The 21,457-nt window shown below is 40.0% G+C and overlaps 1 protein-coding gene across 3 annotated transcripts in view; it reads left to right on the forward strand.

The window, feature by feature from the left end:
* The window catches only part of LOC126175233 (glycerol-3-phosphate phosphatase-like), an 89,677-nt gene that overhangs the window by 39,128 nt on the left and 29,092 nt on the right, over positions 1-21,457 (forward strand). For all 3 annotated transcript variants that reach the window (XM_049921869.1, XM_049921867.1, XM_049921868.1), the window contains exon 4: positions 6,506-6,643. In XM_049921869.1, the coding sequence (XP_049777826.1) occupies positions 6,506-6,643 (138 nt within the window). The remainder of the gene's footprint in view (positions 1-6,505; positions 6,644-21,457) is intronic.

A 21,457-nucleotide genomic window follows, 5' to 3' on the forward strand; every position in this document is an offset into this window, starting at 1 on the left:
TACTGAAAAATGGCTGAAGTAAAGAAAATATAAAATGCAGACTGGCAATAGCAAGGAAAGCATTTCTGAAAAAAGAGAAAATTGTTAACAATGAATAAAAAGTTTAAGTGTTAGAATTTTTTCTTAAACTATGTGTATGGAGTGTAGCCTTATATGGAACTGAAATGTGGATATTAGACAGTTTAGACAAGAAAAGAGTTGAAACTTTTGAAATGTGGTGCTACAGAAAATATAGAAGATTAAATGGGTGGACTGAATAACAAAGAAGAGGTACTGGATCAAACTGGGGAAAAAAGATATTTATAGGTAAACTTGCTTAAAATCAGGGATCATCTGATAGAACAAATCCTAAGGCATCAACAAATTATTATTTTCATCATGGAGGGATGTGTGTGTGCATGTTTGTGTAGGGGGGGGGGGGGGGGCAGGGGGGGGAGCACCAAAGTTTGAATACAGTAAGCAGATTCAAATGTATGTAGATTGCAGTAGTCATGCAAAGATGAAGAGACTTCCACACGATAAGATTTGCGTGGAGCACTGCATCAGACTGATCTTCTGACTGAGGACCATACACTACAATGAAAACATATTATATCTTCTGATTGCATGCACGTATACTTGCAGTATAGTAATAAACATACATATCCTCAGTATGATAGGTTGTTTAACACTGCCTTGAAGAACAGTATTCATTCTTTACTTTCATTTTACTAACAATTACCCAAACAGAAACTCTTTGATGTGGCCCCCTTCCCCCACCCTACCATCTCACAGCCTGTTGTGGTGAATCATGCCCAGTGAAATCAGTACTGACAATATGGTTTTTGTCATTTGCTCATCAGAGGATAGATTTCTGGTCACAATTTGGCACTATGTTTCTGCAGTGTGTGCTGCAGTGATTTGCAGTGACAAAAGGGAACTACCTTCAGGAAATGGAATTGGATTCACCTGTATTTATGAAATCATTTAATATTCATTAATATAAATTCGTAAGTCACTTGCAGTTGCTTAGAAGTGCTGGTATTAAACAGGTGCAGAAACAAAAAACAGTACCACTACAAGACATAGCCTACACAATGGTACAGTATTTGAAGTACACTAAGTGATCAAAAGTATGTGGACACCTGGCTGAAAATTACTTAAAAGTTCATGGTACCCTTCATCGGTAATGCTGGAATCCAATATGGTGTTGGCCCACCTTTAGCCTTGACAACAGCTTCCATTCTCACAGGCATACATTCAATCAGGTGCTGGAAGGTTTCTTGGAGAATGGCAGCCCATTCTTCATGGAGTGATGCACTGAGGAGAGGTATCAATGTCGGTCAGTGAGGCCTCACATGAAGTCTATGTTCCAACACATCTCAAAGGTGTTCCACAGGATTCAGGTCAGGACTCTGTGCAGGCCAGTCCATTACAAGGATGTTGTTGTTATGTAACCACTCTGCTCCAGGCCATGCATTATGAACAGGTGCTCAATCGTGTTGAAAGATGCAATGGCCATCCCCGAATCGCTCTTCAACAGCGGGAAGCAAGAAGGTGCTTAAAACATCAGTGTAGGCCTGTGCTGTGATAGTGCCACACAAAACAACAAGGGGTGCAAGGCCCCTCCATGAAAAACATGACACACCATAACACCACCACATCCAAATTTTACTATTGGCACTACACACTCTGGCCAACGACATTCACCGGGCATTCACCATACCCACACCCTGCTATTGGATCACCACATAGTGTACCATGTTTCGTCACTCTACACAACATTTTTCCACTGTTCAATCGTCCAATATTTATGCTCCTTACACCAAGTGAGGCATTGTTTGGCATTTACCAGTGTGATATGTGGCTTACGAGCTGCCGCTTGACCATGAAATCCAATTTTTCTCACCTCCCACCCAACTGTCATAGTACTTGCAGTGGATCCTAATGCAGTTTAGAATTCCTGTGTGATGGTCTGGATAGATGTCTGCCTATTACACATTACAACCCTCTTCAACTGTCAGCAGTCTCTGTCAGTCAACAGACAAGGTCGAACTGTATGCTTTTGTGCTATATGTGTCCCTTCATGTTTCCACTTCCCTATCACATCAGAAACAGTGGTCCTAGGGATGTTTAGGAGTGTGGAAAACTCACATACAGACATATGCCACAAGTGACACCCAATTATCTGACCACGTTCGAAGTCCATGTGTTCTGTGGAATGCCCCATTCTGCTCTCTCATGATGTCTAAAGGCTATTGAGATCGCTGATATGGAGTACCTGGCAGTAGGTCACAGCACAATATGAAAAATGTATGTGTTTGGGTGTGTCCGGATACTTTTGATCACATAGTGTACCCGACTTATCAAAATTTAACTCAACATTGCAAATATGTATTAGTGTACCTTGGTGGATTTAGGAAAGTTTAATGAACTTCAGAAGATATGATTGCAAGATTAACTCATGTGTTTTGATTGTGCAAACACATGAAGTACTTATAGTGCACTGTAGCAGACAAAATATAATTGTTTGTAAAATTCCTCATCTGATATGACTTCTCTAAGTAGCCTTCAAGCTACCTTTGATTACCGGGAGATTGAAAAAGAAAGAACAGACTTCAGTTGTTTATTACAAATAAACTGTAAAAGATATAAACATATTGCATACATCACACATAGAGGAAAGTTTGGACTGAGCTGCACTGTTATTTGTTTGTAGCAACATAGCGATTACACCACACAAGAGAAATCATTTTGTGTGTTAGAATTTACTTGAAATGAATTTATTGTTCAAGTGCAGTGTGCATTCTGCCATCAATTCAGCAACAAGCCACCCCTGCACAAGCAGATTTGTGACTACCATAAAAAATTCTTGGAAGTTGGTTGCAAACACCAAGGGAAGAGGACTGGTTGGCCACGCATGTCTGACGAAAACGTTGAGTGTATCTGAGATGCATTCACATGGAGCCCTCAGAAGTCCACAGGTTGGTGTGGTATGTCCTGAATCGATGCCTGCATATGAAGCCTTACAAGTTGCAGTCATTGTAACAATTTCATCCTGGCGACCATATAACAAGGTACAAATTTTGCATTTCAGAGCAGAGGACACTTTTTCTGAGCTACTCATCTTTTTGGATGAATCAAAATTTCATCTGTTGGGTAAAGTAAACTGCCATAATGTAAGAATTTGGGTGTCACAAAATCCTGCCATCATCACTGAACATCAAAGAGATCTACTAAAACTGAATGTGTTTTGTGCTGTTCCTGTTCACAAAATTTATGGACCGTTCTTTTTTGCAGAGGAAACTGTGACAGGAATGTCATATCTGGACATGCGTCAAAATTGATTGTTTCTTCAACTTGACAAAGATTACTATGATTTCATTTTTGTGCATGATGGCATTCCCCCTCACTATCACCATGAGGTGCAGCATTATCGTAACACCATCATCCCACAACATTGGATTGGAAGAGGTAGACAACAAGAAATTGTTCATTGCTTTTGGCTTCTAAGGTCACCAGTCCTCAAACTTCGTGATTTTCTTTTTTTTTTTGGGGGGGGGGGGGTGGCACATAAAAGACAGAATCTTTGTCAGATCTATGATAGCTAATCTTCAAGAGCTGAGAAACTGAATTGTCAAAGCTGTCATTCAATAGACAGGGATCTGTTGATTCTTGCATAGAAAGAAATGGTTTACCATTTTGATGTTTCTGATGTTTCTCAAACAACACATGGTACCCATGTTGAGTGTGTGGCATAATGTCTGTACAAACATGATATTTTGAACTCTTTTATACACAATGTGTATCTTTGTGCACAATGTGTATCTTTCATAGTTTCTCTTAAATAAACAACTGAAATCTCTTCTTTCTTTTTAAAGCACCCAGTATATTCAGCTGAGTATCGCTTAGTGTGTCATTGAAGTAGACAACTCAAAGTCTTGCCATCACTAGAAGCATCACCCTTTCTCTGGTCATAAAAGGTGTACAGGACTGCTAACAGATGTATAAAAAATAAAATTCATACTCAGCTGCTCCACAGGCACTGATGATGTGTGCCTCACATTTGTGAGGCATGCATGTGACAGTCATTCAGTCATTATGGATCGGCTGCCCCAAATGTTCTCTCTGTTGTTTGCAGAATAATTTTAATATAAGTGGTGAAGAAGTCCTATCTCATAGTTATGTAATATCTTTTCATTTGTACACATTCATGTTCCTTAGTCATTTTCTGTGGCTGAATTGACATAATAACCATCTTGGTGAAAGCTGGGTTTGATTTTGATGTCACTTAGCTAGTTAGTTTCATGTCCCATGCACAATAAACCATAATAATGTGGAATGAGTCATTTTACATTCACACTGCAAATTAATTTATAGATATAGCTACATTACAAACATTTGTAAGTTCAATTCTTTTAATTTTTTGGTTTCTTTATTATTATTATTATTAAATATACAGATGTGAGAGGGAAGCATGTTGGGTCCTTTGCTGTTCATTTTGTATATAATGATCTTGTGGACAATATTGATAGTAACCTCAGACTTTCTGCATTCGTGCATTTATCTGTAATGAAATACAGTCTTAACGAAGCTACACAAATATTCAGTCAGATCTTGATAAGATATCAAAGTGGTGCAGTGAGTGACAGATCACTTTAAATTTTCAGAAATGTAAAAAATTGTGCCCTTCTCCATATAACCCTCAAACTTGGCCCACATCATTACCATGGTGGCCATTGGCAAAAAAGGAGAAGGGGTTGTTAATGGAGATTAAACCAGGAGGGTAATTTCCTACTCTGTATGATGCCTTCCCCTTCTACTCTAATCCTCACATCATGGGGCTCCCTTTCAACTTGGTGTCTGAATGATTTGTCCCTCCTTTCCACCTACCTCACTCAATCCCTCTTTTCTTCTAGGAAAATTCCAGAAGTTAGGAATAGTTTTAGTGTTTGTATTGGCAATACTTGGAATTTAGCTTCTTGGAGGTAAGTACTGAGCAGTCATACTGTTTCATCATACAACACAATTCCCTTTTAAAATCAGCTGATACTGTGGTACCTTCAATAAATCCAGTGAAGTGCACTTCATGATTATTGTCAATGTTCTTGTATTAGTTTTAGATACTCTTCTTGTATTTTCTGTGAATAAGTTAGGTACATATGTAAAGAGATGTAGACAACATCTGTTGCTGCACTCTCATTTTTGTAATCAGTCTTTCTCTTCCAGTGTGATACTCATGACAGTCTACATAACTTTCTTTCTTTGTCTTTTTCCTTGTTTCCCTAACGTAGTAAGTCTTAGGTCTGAAAGTGCAAAAATAATTCGCTTTTTGTGTGGAATTATGTATTGCTATTAACTTCCTTACTTATACATTGACATAATGGCTAAATTTATCTGTGAACTGTTATTAGAAGAAGATTAAAAAATAAATTTAACTCACAGGCATTATTAATTTCAAAATATTTCTAGTACTTTTCAGGCAACAAATCATACTTAAACTCACTGGACAAAAAACTAGTCACCTCAGTGTGCATGCACAGGTGACTCTTTAAGCCCTTACAGAGGGCACAGCAATTGACTCACATGCCCAGCCATGCATGCACTGCCTCTGTGTGAGCATAAAGCAGTACCAATCAGTGAGACGTTTATGCTTCAAATGGACATTGTGCTTTAATGTGGGTAAATGTAAAGACATGACAGAGTGGCAGAAAGAGGCAATTGTGGTTTGCCATGCCTGTAGCCATATGGTCTTTGAAGTTGCAACATTTGTTGTTGTTTTGTGACATACAGTAGAATGTGTCTACAAGCAGTGGTGTAACATACAAGGCCATGAAACTTGATGTCAGAATTGTGGTCTGAAAAAGGACCTGACTGGGAGGGACTGAAGATGTGCTTCACAGCTTGCGAATCAAAACCTGACAGGAATTGCTAAAGGCAGCGAATGAAGGTCCAATCCAACCTAATTGTGAGAGAACATTGTAATGGGAACTACGTGTAATGAACATTTGGAGTCAGTCACATCACAAGAGGTCATTGCTCACACAGGCACACAAGATGACATCAAAGTTAATCAGGCCTGAAGAAAAAGTGGCTGGTTTTTTTTTTTTTTTTTTTTTTTTTTTTTTTTTTTTTTTTTACACTCCCTGACTCTATTACAGCTCAATTGCCTGCAAAATTACCTGACTTGATCCCTGTAGAAAATCTGTGGACATGTTGGAACAGCAGGTAAAGCACCAATGTCAGCATCCTCGCAAGTTGGTGGAGCTGCATGATCAAATCCTAAGTGAGTGGCTTCCCCTGGATGTGACATACCTGCACAACCTGATGCACTCACTTCATAAGAATCCAGGCAGTTATCAATTCCCTGGATGGAATTACACACTGTTAAATTATGCTTGTACCGATTTCTCAAGGGGTGACTAATCTTTTTGTCTTGTGAACTTACAATATGTAACTTTATTAACTAGTGTGAATATAGAAGTTTACTGTGTTAGTAGCATCCACAGTAGTTTGCATTTTTTAGGAGCAGATTTTAATACCTGGTGTTACCATAGCAGCCTATTTGAAAAGTGTGGATTTCAATAAGAAAGCATATGTGATAGGAACCAGGTCACTTATTGCAACATTAAAAGAAGCTGGGATTGATTGTCATGGAGATGAGGTAAGTGATATATTTACTTTTGTGTTTACCTTAGACACTTTTTCATTCTAGACCTCTAAGAATAATGAGTGAAGAAACTGGTTATCAAATAAATTGACAGAAAAAGACAGAATGAGTCATTGGGATACACCCATCATCTTTCTATTCTTCATTGAATCATAAAACTTTTCTATTTTAGACTATTGTGCTGGTGACAGGGGTGCTGTTTCTTGTTGCTCTGTGAAGTAAATGTTATGAATCACTGAACCACCAAGTCTGGATAAAAATGGAAAACTATGCTAAGAAAAATTTGAGCCAAATTAAAATTTACATTAAACAGTGGAAAACCTCCCTGGCCTCCATAATCATTAGTCACTGTCCATCACCCACCTGTCCTCTTCCCTGTTCCCACTCCAGCCCCCGGTTCTAGATGTACCCATGTCCGGTTAATGGCTGACGCTACAGATCAGTTTGCATGGAAATAAATTTATTTATGAAAACACACAGTACAGTCTCCAACAAACTTTACATATTCACATACACCTTTACCTTTAACCCAAATGACTACAGACTCATTAACAGATATTTTTCTCTTACTACGAGTATACAAAGACAATGCTGAAGTAGACATATAAGCTGATTTACCAAAGTCTTTATTTGCAAGTTCTGCCATATGGTAGGTACAATAGGCAATAATGTCTCTGTCAACAAAACTTTCAAGTCCTGAAACAGTAGGTACTCCTGTACCTTCACGTACAATGGCTACAGTGAGCCAACCATTACCATGTGAAAATGTATCATTAATATCAATACTAAAATTAAGTCTGCAACCACAGAAAACACAAGGTCTGTCGACAAGTGCGGTAGCAGCAACACTCTTAACTGGTATGCGGTTCTTCTTGTCTCCAGCTGTTGTGGCGAACTCGATGTTCTCGATGGTTTTATAAACTGTCTGTTTAAAACGGTGACGAATGAATTCACCAATACACCCACAATTTTTTTGTACTCTCTCCTTTTCCACTCCCCCTCCCCCCTCACTCCACTCCCCACCTTCTGTTCAACCTCCCATCTGCGCCTAGCTGCCCTACCCTTTCCCCACTACATCCCATATGTTCCCACGAACAGCACTTCCACTGTCCCCCCCTCCTACCCTGCTGTCACTCCCCCTCCCTGCCCAGCCTCCTCCTATCCCCCAGATTGCTTTTCCTATTGTGTGCTGTTGCTCACAGTCTGGTCTCTGCTTTCAGGGAGAATGATCGTGCCTGTGTGATTTTCCATTGTCTGATTTTGCCTAATGGCTTTCCTTCCATCCCATAACCCAGTGCTATCTTCCTTTGTTACTACAAGGTGTACAAATTTGCTTCCACCATTTTTCCCCAACATTTGAGGCTTTAATGAAACAAATTGGTTACACAGGTATCATTCAAAGTATTTTCCATCGCCTGCCACTACTTTCTCCCATCTTTCGGGCACGAATCCCATGTCGAAAAAATTGATCATCTTTTTGAAGTGATCCACGAATTGATCCAATTTGTGACTTCTTCATGAGATCGGAAGTGTTGGTCAGCCAATCCATGCACCATTGATCTGAACAGGTGATAGACAGAGGGGGCAATGTCTGGAGAATACGGTGGGTGGGGTTGTTGTTGTTGTTGTGGTCTTCAGTCCTGAGACTGGTTTGATGCAGCTCTCCATGCTACTCTATCCTGTGCAAGCTTCTTCATCTCCCAGTACCTACTGCAACCTACATCCTTCTGAATCTGCTTAGTGTATTCATCTCTTGGTCTCCCCCTACGATTTTTACCCTCCACGCTGCCCTCCAATACTAAATTGGTGATCCCTTGATGCCTCAGAACATGTCCTACTAACCGATCCCTTCTTCTGGTCAAGTTGTGCCACAAACTTCTCTTCTCCCCAATCCTATTCAGTACTTCCTCATTAGTTATGTGATCTACCCATCTAATCTTCAGCATTCTTCTGTAGCACCACATTTCGAAAGCTTCTATTCTCTTCATGTCCAAACTATTTATCGTCCATGTTTCACTTCCATAGATGGCTACACTCCATATAAATACTTTCAGAAATGACTTCCTGACACTTAAATCTATACTCGATGTTAACAAATTTCTCTTCTTCAGAAACGCTTTCCTTGCCATTGCCAGTCTATATTTTATATCCTCTGTACTTCGACCATCATCAGTTATTTTGCTCCCCAAATAGCAAAACTCCTTTATTACTTTAAGTGTCTCATTTCCTAATATAATTCCCTCAGCATCACCCGACTTAATTCGACTACATTCCATTATCCTCGTTTTGCTTTTGTTGATGTTCATCTTATATCCTCCCTTCAAGACACTATCCATTCCGTTCAACTGCTCTTCCAAGTCCTTTGCTGTCTCCGACAGAATTACAATGTCATCAGCGAACCTCAACGTTTTTATTTCTTCTCCATGGATTTTAATACCTACTCCGAATTTTTCTTTTGTTTCCTTTACTGCTTGCTCAATATACAGATTGATAAAATCGGGGAGAGGCTGCAACCCTGTCTTACTCCCTTCCCAACCACTGCTTCCCTTTCATGTCCCTCGACTCTTATAACTGCCATCTGGTTTCTGTACAAATTGTAAATAGCCTTTCGCTCCCTGTATTTTACCCCTGCCAACTTTAGAATTTGAAAGAGAGTATTCCAGTCAACATTGTCAAAAGCTTTCTCTAAGTCTACAAATGCTAGAAACGTAGGTTTGCCTTTCCTTAATCTTTCTTCTAAGATAAGTCGTAAGGTCAGTATTGCCTCACGTGTTCCAGTATTTCTATGGAATCCAAACTGATCTTCCCCAAGGTCGGCTTCTACTAGTTTTTCCATTCGTCTGTAAAGAATTCTTGTTAGTATTTTGCAGCTGTGGCTTATTAAACTGATTGTTCGGTAATTTTCACATCTGTCAACACCTGCTTTCTTTGGGATTGGAATTATTATATTTTTCTTGAAGTCTGATGGTATTTCGCCTGTTTCATACATCTTGCTCACCAGATGGTAGAGTTTTGTCAGGACTGGCTCTCCCAAGGCCGTAAGTAATTCCAATGGAATGTTGTCTACTCCGGGGGCCTTGTTTCGACTCAGGTCTTTCAGTGCTCTGTCAAACGCTTCACGCAGTATCGTATCTCCCATTTCATCTACATCCTCTTCCATTTCCATAATATTGTCCTCAAGTGCATCGCCCTTGTATAGACCCTCTATATACTCCTTCCACCTTTCTGCTTTCCCTTCTTTGCTTAGAACTGGGTTTCCATCTGAGCTCTTGATGTTCATACAAGTGGTTCTCTTATCTCCAAAGGTCTCTTTAATTTTCCTGTAGGCAATATCTATCTTACCCCTAGTGAGATAAGCCTCTACATCCTTACATTTGTCCTCTAGCCATCCCTGCTTAGCCATTTTGCACTTCCTGTCGATCTCATTTTTGAGATGTTTGTATTCCTTTTTGCCTGCTTCATTTACTGCATTTTTATATTTTCTCCTTTCATCAATTAAATTCAATATTTCTTCTGTTACCCAAGGATTTCTACTAGCCCTCGTCTTTTTACCTACTTGATCCTCTGCTGCCTTCACTACTTCATCCCTCAAAGCTACCCATTCTTCTTCTACTGTATTTCTTTCCCCCATTCCTGTCAATTGTTCTCTTATGCTCTCCCTGAAACTCTGTACAACCTCTGGTTCTTTCAGTTTATCCAGGTCCCATCACCTTAAATTCCCACCTTTTTGCAGTTTCTTCAGTTTTAATCTTAAATTTTCATCTCCCTTCACTATCTGAATAATTTCAGTTATTTCATCATACATTTCTTCAATTTCTTCGTCATCTGCAGAGCTAGTTGGCATATAAACTTGTACTACTGTAGTAGGTGTGGGCTTCGTATCTATCTTGGCCACAATAATGCGTTCACTATGCTGTTTGTAGTAGCTTACCCGCATTCCTATTTTCCTATTCATTATTAAACCTACTCCTGCATTACCCCTATTTGACTTTGTGTTTATAACCCTGTAGTCACCTGACCAGAAGTCTTGTTCCTCCTGCCACCGAACTTCACTAATTCCCACTATATCTAACTTTAACCTATCCATTTCCCTTTTTAAATTTTCTAACCTACCTGCCCGATTAAGGGATCTGACATTCCACGCTCCAATCCATAGAACGCCAGTTCTCTTTCTCCTGATAACGACATCTTCTTGAGTAGTCCCCGCCTGGAGATCCGAATGGGGGACTATTTTACCTCCGGAATATTTTACCCAAGAGGACACCATCATCATTTAATCATACAGTAAAGCTGCATGCCCTCGGGAAAAATTACGGCCGTAGTTTCCCCTTGCTTTCAGCCGTTCGCAGTACCAGCACAGCAAGGCCGTTTTGGTTATTGTTACAAAGCCAGATCAGTCAATCATCCAGACTGTTGCCCTTGCAACTACTGAAAAGGCTGCTGCCCCTCTTCAGGAACCACACAGTAACCACACGTTTGTCTGGCCTCTCAACAGATACCCCTCCGTTGTGGTTGTACCTACGGTACGGCTATCTGTATCGCTGAGGCACGCAAGCCTCCCCACCAACGGCAAGGTCCATGGTTCATGGGGGGGTGGGGGGGGGGGGGGTAGGACTTCCCATTTTAACATTTCCAAGTACATTTTGACCTCTTTTGTAACATGAGGTCAAGTGTTGTCATGCTGCAAAATCACTACATCGTGCCTCTCGCTATATTGCAGCCGTTAGTCTTTTAATGCTCTGCTCAAACGCATTAATTGCATTTGGTAACGAGCATTGGTGATTGTTTCTCTTGGTTTTAACACCTCATAGTACACAATTTGGTCCCACCAAATGCAGAGCATGATCTTGGAGCCATGAATATTCATTTTGGCTGTCGATGTGGAAGCATGGCCGGGATATCCCCATGATTTTTTGTGTTTAGGGTTATCATAATGAACCCATTTTTCGGCCCCGGTCTCAATGCGATGCAGAAATCCCTTCCGTTTTTGCCTCTGAAGCAACTGTTCACAAACACACAAACACCATTCAATGTCTCTTGGTTTCAGCTCACACGGGACCCAAGTTCCTTCTTTTTGAATCATTCCCTTAGTCTTGAGACATTTTAAAATGGCTTGCTGTGTCACTCCCACTAATCGTGCCAATTCTTCTTGAGTTTGACGTGAGTCTTCACTCAGAAATGTCTCCAATTCTGCATCTTTCAAAACATTCTCTCTTCCACCACTATACTGAACTACAATGTTAAAATCATTGTTCTTGAAGCGTTGAAACCACTCACGACATATTCTTTCACTAATAGCGTCCTTACCATACATACTTGAGAGAATTTGATGAGACTCAGCTGCTGCTTTCTTCATATTGAAACAAAACAGTAACACCTGCAAATGATGAAAATTAGGCTCGTAAACTGACATTTTCAATCAAGAACAACTTTATGATGCAGACACAAATCTACTAATGTTTGAATCTTGAATCTTGAATCTTGACTGAGGTCCAAGCTAACTGCCTGATGTCTGCGCTCTGTTTCCTTCAACCGCTACTTACCATTGTTGCCACATATTGGCAAACGGTGGAAGCAAAGATGTACACCTTGTATTTTCTAATACATTACTTTACTCATTGTCCATCATTTTCTTTCTCTTCCTTCCTGTGTTTGACATGTCTTTCAAACTGCATCAAACACTCTGATTTATGAGCCAAACTGTATCAACCATCACATCTACATATGACAGTCTGCTGCAAGACTGCACTGATTGTTGGTGCAGCATTTCATGTCCCACATTACTCCAGTCGATATCATTACTCCTAGACCTTCAGATTAACTCTTCCTGCACCACTTTCACATGTTTTTGTATGTTATTTTTCATACCTTCACACAAACTTTTACCGCTTTCTACCAACCCCTCCCCACCCCAGTCTTTCTCTTTCTCTTATTCCAGTATGCACATACTAATCACACCTAATATAGTCACACCTGATATCCCCCTTCTTTATATATATCTGCTCACTAAACTGCAACCCATATTATAATCGTTTTTACTTATTTTTATCTTTGAACTCATTGTGTTTTCATGTCAATTTCACTTTGTTTTCACCTTTTACTAGTGGCCCTACTCCCTCAGGTTTCATCTTTCTTTACCATAATTACCGTATTTACTCGAATCTAAGCCGCACTCGAATCTAAGCCGCACCTGAAAAATGAGACTCGAAATAAAGGGAAAAAAAAAAATCCCAAATCTAAGCCGCACCTGAAATTTTAGACTCGAAATTCAAGGGGAGAGAAAAGTTTAGGCCGCACCTCCAAATCAAAACAAAGTTGGTCCATTGTAATATGAGACACCATTTAGATCGAATGAATGACGATACAGCTACAGTAGATTGGTTCGAGTCGAAAGCTTAGCAGTTAAGCTTTACCAGGTAGCCATTGCTATGCGTCAGGCGCTCCGTCCGTATTTATATGGATACCCTTCCTTTTTCACGTGCTTCGTCTGGTTTGAATCGATTGCTTATTTTGCTTTGATCTGATAAGTGCCGTTTTCTATGTTATAGGTGTTTATGTCAGTCACTCTAAGCTGAAAATGCATTACAATACTGTGTCATGCATTGTTTGACGCATTCGATAGTGCGTGTTTACGGCCTGTCGCTGCTCGCGGCATGGCTTGCTTTTGTGCGCGCTACCGCCGCCTACAATTAAAAAAAGAGAGGAATCGTCTCATTAGCGAAACAATGGCAAGAGACTGCTATTTGTTGTTACTTACACTGCTGCTTTCTTTGATAATGATCAACAAGAACCAAATAATAGACTGCGTATGATAGAACATGTTCTGAACGAGAGTTTGGCGAAAATTTTTCTCCGTTTGAAACTCTTTGCGGCCGCTTCTTTAGTACATCAAATTCTGCACAGAAATTAGTCATCTTAGATTTAAAAATCTAGTCAGTTGCCGTGCTTCATTTCTGACTATATCACTATTAGGCATAAGAGTAATACGAATATAAACATGACACGATATGTATATTCTTCCGCGTTTGCTGTTGTCTCACTCTAGTTTCGTAGTTTATTTGGCAGACAGGATTTAAATGAGATAGAAGCAAACACAAAAGAATACATGGCAAAATGTTTATATTCGTATTATTCTTATGGTGAAGAGAATACTGCATGTGATTCACATTTCATCAGGTCCCTATTAGCAACCATCTCTTCTCACAGGTAGGAAAAAATTCAGAACAAAAATCCCAGTATTACCAGTCGGATTTTCATAGTACATTGAAATTCGAAGATGAACAATATGGAATTTGTATTTACTTCGTTGGATAATGTATGAAAAAGCAGTGGTCGAAACTCGGGCGGAGAAAAAAAACTCGTCTTCCAATTTTTTTTAAATTTTATTTACTGACGCAGAGGTTTAGTGCCAGTATTTATCTTTGTGCGTACAAAGGATGCCTGTGTAGCGCTACATATATTCGATGGCAGAAGTTAGTTGTGGCGGCACCTATCAACATTTTTCAGAACTTCCGCCTGCTTTGCACTCAATTCTAAGCCGCAGGCGGTTTTTTGGATTACAAAAACCGGAAAAAAAGTGCGGCTTAGATTCGAGTAAATACGGTAATCTGTTCTGTCCTTTTTGTGATTTTTGCCACATGTTTTGGTATATTTTTTCACACATATTTTTATTTTATTAACATGTATTTATGTGTTTTTATCCTCCACCACAGATCCTCGTTCCTTCCATATGCACCAATGCAGAAAAGTTTCCTTATCCCTAACCAGAATCCAATCCCACATACTGTTCTTACATTGTTGCATGGTCGATGGAATCCTCCAAAATGGCCTTACCATCAGATCATCCATCTCCAGCTGCAGCCCCTCCTTCTACAATTACCTCCATCTGTTTGAATTCCACCAGTCCTTAACACTCACCAAACTAGTCCTGCAAAACTATGTAAATCAGGCCCAAACCTCCTTGTGATACCTCTTCTATAACCGTAAAATTCTCCTATCTCTCACATTGAAACTCTTGCCCTCTAGGAATAGAGCAGGATGCACAACACCACCTCAAAAAAACTCTCCAACCTGTTCATCTTCTGCTCCTACTTTGGACTAACATTATACACCACCTTTACAACAGCCTCCATACCTCCTCCCAACCCCTTGTAGCTGACAAATCCCGTCTTGCAGTCCTACTATATTTATCACACTCAGAAACTCGCTCCAGCCACCACACAGAATGCAGAACCTAAACCAACCTGAAACACAGTCATGAGCCTTTCCTTCAAAAGCTTAGTCCCACAGATGTATCAGTCCTTTCCAAAGGCTTTACCTTTTGCCCCACTCCCAAATTCTATCTTGTTGGTCTTGTTAGAGACCTTCTCTCATTTCCCCAGTCCCTACAGTGAAAACACTTTTTTACCAACAGCCCTGCCAATCAGATTCAACCCCAAACCACTGTTGAACCCTGCCTGACTCAGTTCACTCCTCCACCCAACCGTGATACACTCCCACTGCCCCCAAGTCACCCCATTAACTTTCCAGGATTTCTTAACCTCAAACTTTGCCTCACCATCATTCCCCAAATCCCTTAACATACAAGCTAACCTTACATCTGCAAAAAGAACCACAGTCCACCACCTAAAATGTGATCCTGACCATGTAATCCTATCTGCTAACAAAATGGTTTTGAACTGCAAGGATTACCTGCCGTAACAACTCCACCAGCTGTCAGAGTCATCCACCTACCTAACCTGCCACAGAAACTCCATTCCATAAATCAACAGGATCTCCAGTCTCTCTACAAATCCTTATAAACATTCTAGAAACTCTCCCTTGAGTCTATCTCTCTCCTCATCCCTACCACTTCCCACACTCCTCCCTTCTACATGCTTCCTGAAGTCCATAAACTCAACCACCCAAGACACCCCATTATGGCTGATCACTGCTCTTGTATACCAACACCTTCAGCGTATTACCTGTAACCTACCCTCCTACATAAAAGACACCAACCATTTCTACCTACATAAGAGACACAAACTATTTCAACCACTGACTCTCCGCAGTTCCTGTTCCTTTACCACAAGATGTCCTGTTCATCACTGTTGATACCATCTCCCTGTACTCTAACAGCCCTAATGCCCATGACCTTGTCACCATTGAACACTACTTCTGACAGATTCCAAACCTACAACCTCCTTCCTGGTTGCTATGACCAACTATATCCTCACCTATAATTACTTGACCTTTGAAGGCTTCTGCGGTATGGCGATGGACACCCACATGGTAACATCCTACACCAACCTATTCATGGGCTATCTAGAGGAATGCTCCTAACCACTGAGAATTCCAAATCCCTCATCTGGTTCAGATTCATTGATGACATCTTCGTGATCTGATTCAATGTGAGGACATGCTGTCCACATTCCTCCAGAACCTCAACACCTCCTCCCCCATTGGCTCCGCCTGGTCCTCTTCAACACAACAAACCACATTCCTCAATGCTGACCACCACCTCAAAGATGATTACACCAGTACCTCCATCCATATCAAACATAACAACCACCAGCAATACCTCCATTTCAAAAGATCCCACCCATTCCATATCAAGAAGTCCTTTCTATATGGCTGAGGCACCAGTGGCTGTCACATCTGTAGTGATGAGCAGCCCCTCTCAAAATATACCAAGGGTCTCACTGAGGCCTTCACAGATTGAAATTAACCTCCCAGTCTCATATAGAAACAGATCTCCTGTGGCTTGTCTTTCCAGTCACCCACTGCCTCCCAGAGTACCATTGTTTGGCCACAAATGGGCATTTCCCTCATGACCCAGTACCACCCAGGACTGGAGCAACTGCATCACATTCTCCACCAGGGTTTCGATAACATCTTGTTGTGTCCTGAAACAAAAAATGTCCTATGCACAATCTTTCTCACCCCTCCCACACTGGTATTCTGCCGCCCTCCAAACTTACACAATTTCCTCATCCATCAGCATTCCACCGGTGCTCCCAACCCCTTACCTCATGGCTCAAATCCCTGTAATAGACCTAGTTGCAAGATCTGTCCTATACATCCTCCCACCACTACCACCTATTCCAGTCTGGTCACAAGGATCACCTATCCCATCAAAGGCAGGGTTACCTGTGAAAGCAGACATGTGAGCTACAAGCTAACTTGCAACCACTGTGTGGCATTCTTTGTGGGCATGACAACCAACAAGCTGTCTCTCTCCAAGAATGGTCACTGACAACCTGTACCAAAATTAAAAAAAAAAAAATTAAAAAAAAAAAAACAACTGGGCCAGCCAGTTGCTGAGCACGCTGCCCAATACAACATTCTTCACTTCAAAGACTGCTTCACAGCCTGTGCCATCTGGATCCTTCCTACCAACACCAGTTTTTCTTAAATGTGCAGGTGGGAACTTTCCTGTAACCCCCTAGCCTCAACCTCCATTATTCGCTGTCATTCACCACTTTTCCCATTCCTTGTTCCCACACCAGCACTACACAGTCTTCTATTCCACCAATACACCCATGGTCTGTTACTTCTCTCCTTTTCTGCTCCCTCCCACCCTCCCACACCCTCCGTCCAACCTCCCATTTGCAACTATCTGCCGTACTTACCCGCTGCCCACTACGTCCATGTATGCTCCCACAAGCAGCAATTCACAGTCCCCCGCACCTACCCATCTATCACTCTCCTCCCTGCCCCGCGACTCTTATATCTCCACCATGTTTTTTCATAAATTTACATTAACATTGCTCAAAAGATTCCACACTAAGTTTTCACTCCGTGTCACAGTGTACACTGAAATAAGACTGTCTGACAACTTGGTACTGTGTTGTAGACCAGTACTTGTACAAAGAACTTTGCCTCTTGCAGCTATTCTCTACATCAGGTTGTATCTCATGGACAATCTCAAAGCTTCAGATAGCCTGTAAAACTTTTGTATTTCTTCCAGATTCCACAGAGGTTCCCCAACATACATTGATGGACAAGGTGTTGTGGGAGAAAGGATCAGAATACAGAGGGTGATGACAAAATGAAACCCATCATGCTGGTTCCAAAGGGAACATAAAGTCTGCATAAAAGTTGTACTGATTTGAATTTTCTTAGGAAAGTATAACTGCCTTCCAGGCTGGGACTCAGTCTAGGCTCTATGTTTACTTTTGTATTCTGTTAGCAACCATTTGCTGCATGATAAATGGCACATACTGTACCACTATCATTAGTTCTCCCTCTTAACTAACCCATTAATGTTCTGGAGAAAAGCAACTGCCCACACACCTCTGTACTAAACATAACTCTAATTTTCCCATTACGACAATTCTGTGTCATGTATGTGACTGGTGGTAATACATTTCTTGAACCCTACTGGAAAATTTTGCAACATATTTCACGGGTATCAGTACCACTCGAGTTGCACTTCCTTGTGTTGGTTCAACTCTGCTTATCACTTTTAATGATGATTCCTAATTGAAAACAAATTTTTGATGTTCTCACAGCTAGTAAGTGTGTGCATTCAATGCTGAGTGGTCAGCATGTCTGACTCCCATGTGGAGGCTCCATGTTTGATTCTCAATACTACTAGATATTATTCCTTAATAGGAAGTCTAGAACAGGATGCTTTCAACCATGTGGTAACAATTGAGGAGTTACTTGAATGAGAAATAGCAACTCCAGGATTCAGAAGGCTAACAATGGTTGAGATAGCGATGCACTGATCCCCTGACCCCTCCACACCACATCCAGTTATGCAGTTGGCAGAAGATGACACGATGGCCTATTGGTATCACATGGTCATCTGGGGTACATAACTGCATTTACTCTAGTTTTAACCTGCTGGAAATTACTGATTCTTTTTACAGGCTTGGTCTGACTATTATGTATTCTTTCTATTAAATGCCAATGTAAAATTAGTAAAGCATCTACCAAATTACTGCTGTGTATAATCATAACATACTATAACAGTTTTGTATTCTATTCATCTCTGAGTATTTTAATTTTTTATCATTTTCATGAAATAATACTTGTAAACTACTAGATTTATTAGATATTATTTATCAGATTTGCTACTTGATAATTAGTAGAATAATACTGGGAAATCAAGTTACATGACTATTTTAGAGTAATTACATTGTATTTGTAATTATTTACATTTTTCATAAGATACGTAAACACAAAGTGCACTAAACATCCAGCTTGAACCTGTTTAAAGTGTACATTCATCACAGTACTTCATCTTGTACTATATTTCTGACATATAGCCACCTTACATTGCAATATGCTGCTTTATTGCCATTGAGAAGCATCAGAATTATGACTGAGCTTCAATAAAATTGCAGGTCATCTGTCACAGACTTTTAAACTTCCTGTACTGTGGTATGATTCAAATTTTAGAAATTTTGCTAGGCTTGTATTGAATTTGTTTACAGGAAGTGAGAATGCACATTTAAATAAACGGTTGAAGTACAGAATACCAATACGAATCCTTGTCAGTTGTTTCGTAGTTACACAGATATACTCCTCTGGCAAACTTCAAAAACTGTTGGAAGTGAAGAAATTTCTGCTGCATAATCAAAGTAAAATCTAATAGTTTCATGGCTAGTATCATGTCTCATAATTGAGTAACCAATTGATTTTGAACTTTATAACCTCTATCCTTATATCTGTCCTCCTTGAGGCTGTATGGAAACCATGGTGCCACATTCTTCCATGAAATAATTCAAAATTTCAGCTTTTATTTGATTGTTTACTACTTTGGTTCTTAAGGTTCAGTAATTGCCTGAACATATTATTTTAAGACATTAACTTATCCTACATGTGCTTGAATGTTCCTGGAACTTTTTGATGGACGTTATAAAAAAAATAGGTTTCAAATTCACTGAATGCTTTGTTTACAGTTGTTTTTAAACTTAATGTTCTTTTTGTGAGTAAAGCCACCTATAATTAAGTCAGCGTAACTTGATCCCCGGTAGTTTAGTGGGCTGGGTGGAGCAGCTTCGCTGGCCTGCCTCAACCAGTAACGTAATGTGATGTAAATGTCTCTGTGGCAACACTTCATTGTCATCACAGCTCTGTTGATGGCTACTGATTTCACCTGTAGTCATTGATACTTCATAGTTGAGAGCTGGCAACAGTGCTATGAGCTGTCAGGGATCATCTTATGCCATCTCGACTATAGATCATTTAACACATTTCTTTATTTATTACATTCTTTCAGTTAGTGTCATCAGATATGCAATTAAGACTGAAGAAAATAAAAATGAGAGGCATTTATTATACATTATCAGGCTACAAAAGACAAAAAAGTTAAAACATTTAAAAAAATTTTAAAGGTTCACTCATCAGAATTTAGATCTTGCAAAACAATGTAAAGTGTCAGTATCAATAAAACTGAGGTCTTAGTGAGGTATCAACCTTAAACTCAGCTAAAAAAGATTAGAAAGATACAAAGATGGAAAAATGTAAGTTAATGCAGATGGGGTAGGAAGATCAAACCTATAATTATTAGACTCCTGTCTGACACAGTCAAGTCAATTAAATATCTGGGTGTGATGTTGCGAAACAATATGAGATGAAACAAGCATGTGACAATTGTTGCAGGGAAGGCAAATAGTTGACTTTAGTTTATTGGGAGAATTTTAGGAAAGAGGGGTTCACATGTAAAGGAGACTGCATACAGGATGCTGGTGTGGCCTTTTCTTGAGTACTGCTTGAGTGTTTGGGATCCATATCAGGTCAGATTAGAGGAAGACATTGAAGCAATTCAGAGATGGGCTGCTAGATTTGTTACCAGTAGGTTTGAACAACACGTGTTGCGGAGATGTTTCAGTAACTCAAATGGGAATCTCTGGAGGGAAGGCGACATTCTTTTTGAGAAACACTATTGAGAAAATTTAGAGAACTGGCATTTGCAACTGACTGTCAAACTATTTCACAGCTGCCAATATAGGAGGGGCATCTGAAAAGTCCGTGCAAAAATAAAAGCCACTTACATGTTTGGGGTAAACATTTTTTATTTTTCAATGTAGTCTCCTTTTAAACTTATACACTTTGTCCAATGCTGTTCTAATTTGTTGATCCCTTCCAAATAATAGGAATTCTCCAAGTCTGCAAAATAGCTATTAGTTGCTGCAATCACCTCCTCATTTGAATAAAACCTTTTTCCCACCAGCCATTTCTTCAAGTTGGGGAACAAATAGTAGTCTGAGGGAACCAAGTCTGGAGAATAGGTGGGATGTGAAATGAGATGGAATCCTATTTCCATTAATTTTGCAATTGTGCAAAATATTATGTACCTGTTCATTCGAGATGCTCACAGCACTAGCAATCTCGTGCACCTTAACTCTTCTCTCATCCATCACCATATCATGGATTTTATCAATGATTTCTGGAGTCATAACCTCCACAGGGTGTTCAGAATGTTCAGTATCACTTGTGCCCATATGGCCACTCCAAAAATTTTGAAACCACTTATAAACTGTTCTAATTGAAGGCACAGAGTCACTGTAATGTTTATCAAGCTTCTCTTTAGTCTCCTGAGGCGTTTTGCATTTCATAAAGTAATGTTTAATCACCTCACAAAACTCTTTTTTGTCCATTTTTTGACAATCACTCAGTTTCCTTGATTCACACAAATGCCAAACACAAAGAAATAGACCAATATGGTTGAAACTGGGCGTGTGTTCTTTGCAAAGATGCTACTAACTAAACATGACCTCAATACGCACTGGTAGTGCCATCTCTCAGGCTTTGCATGGGCTCTTCAAATGCCCCTCGTACATTGCGCATAAGAACCATGAAGATAAGACACGTGAA

The sequence above is a fragment of the Schistocerca cancellata genome, chromosome 3 (assembly GCF_023864275.1).
Source record: "Schistocerca cancellata isolate TAMUIC-IGC-003103 chromosome 3, iqSchCanc2.1, whole genome shotgun sequence".
NCBI classification, from domain to species: Eukaryota; Metazoa; Arthropoda; class Insecta; order Orthoptera; family Acrididae; genus Schistocerca; species Schistocerca cancellata.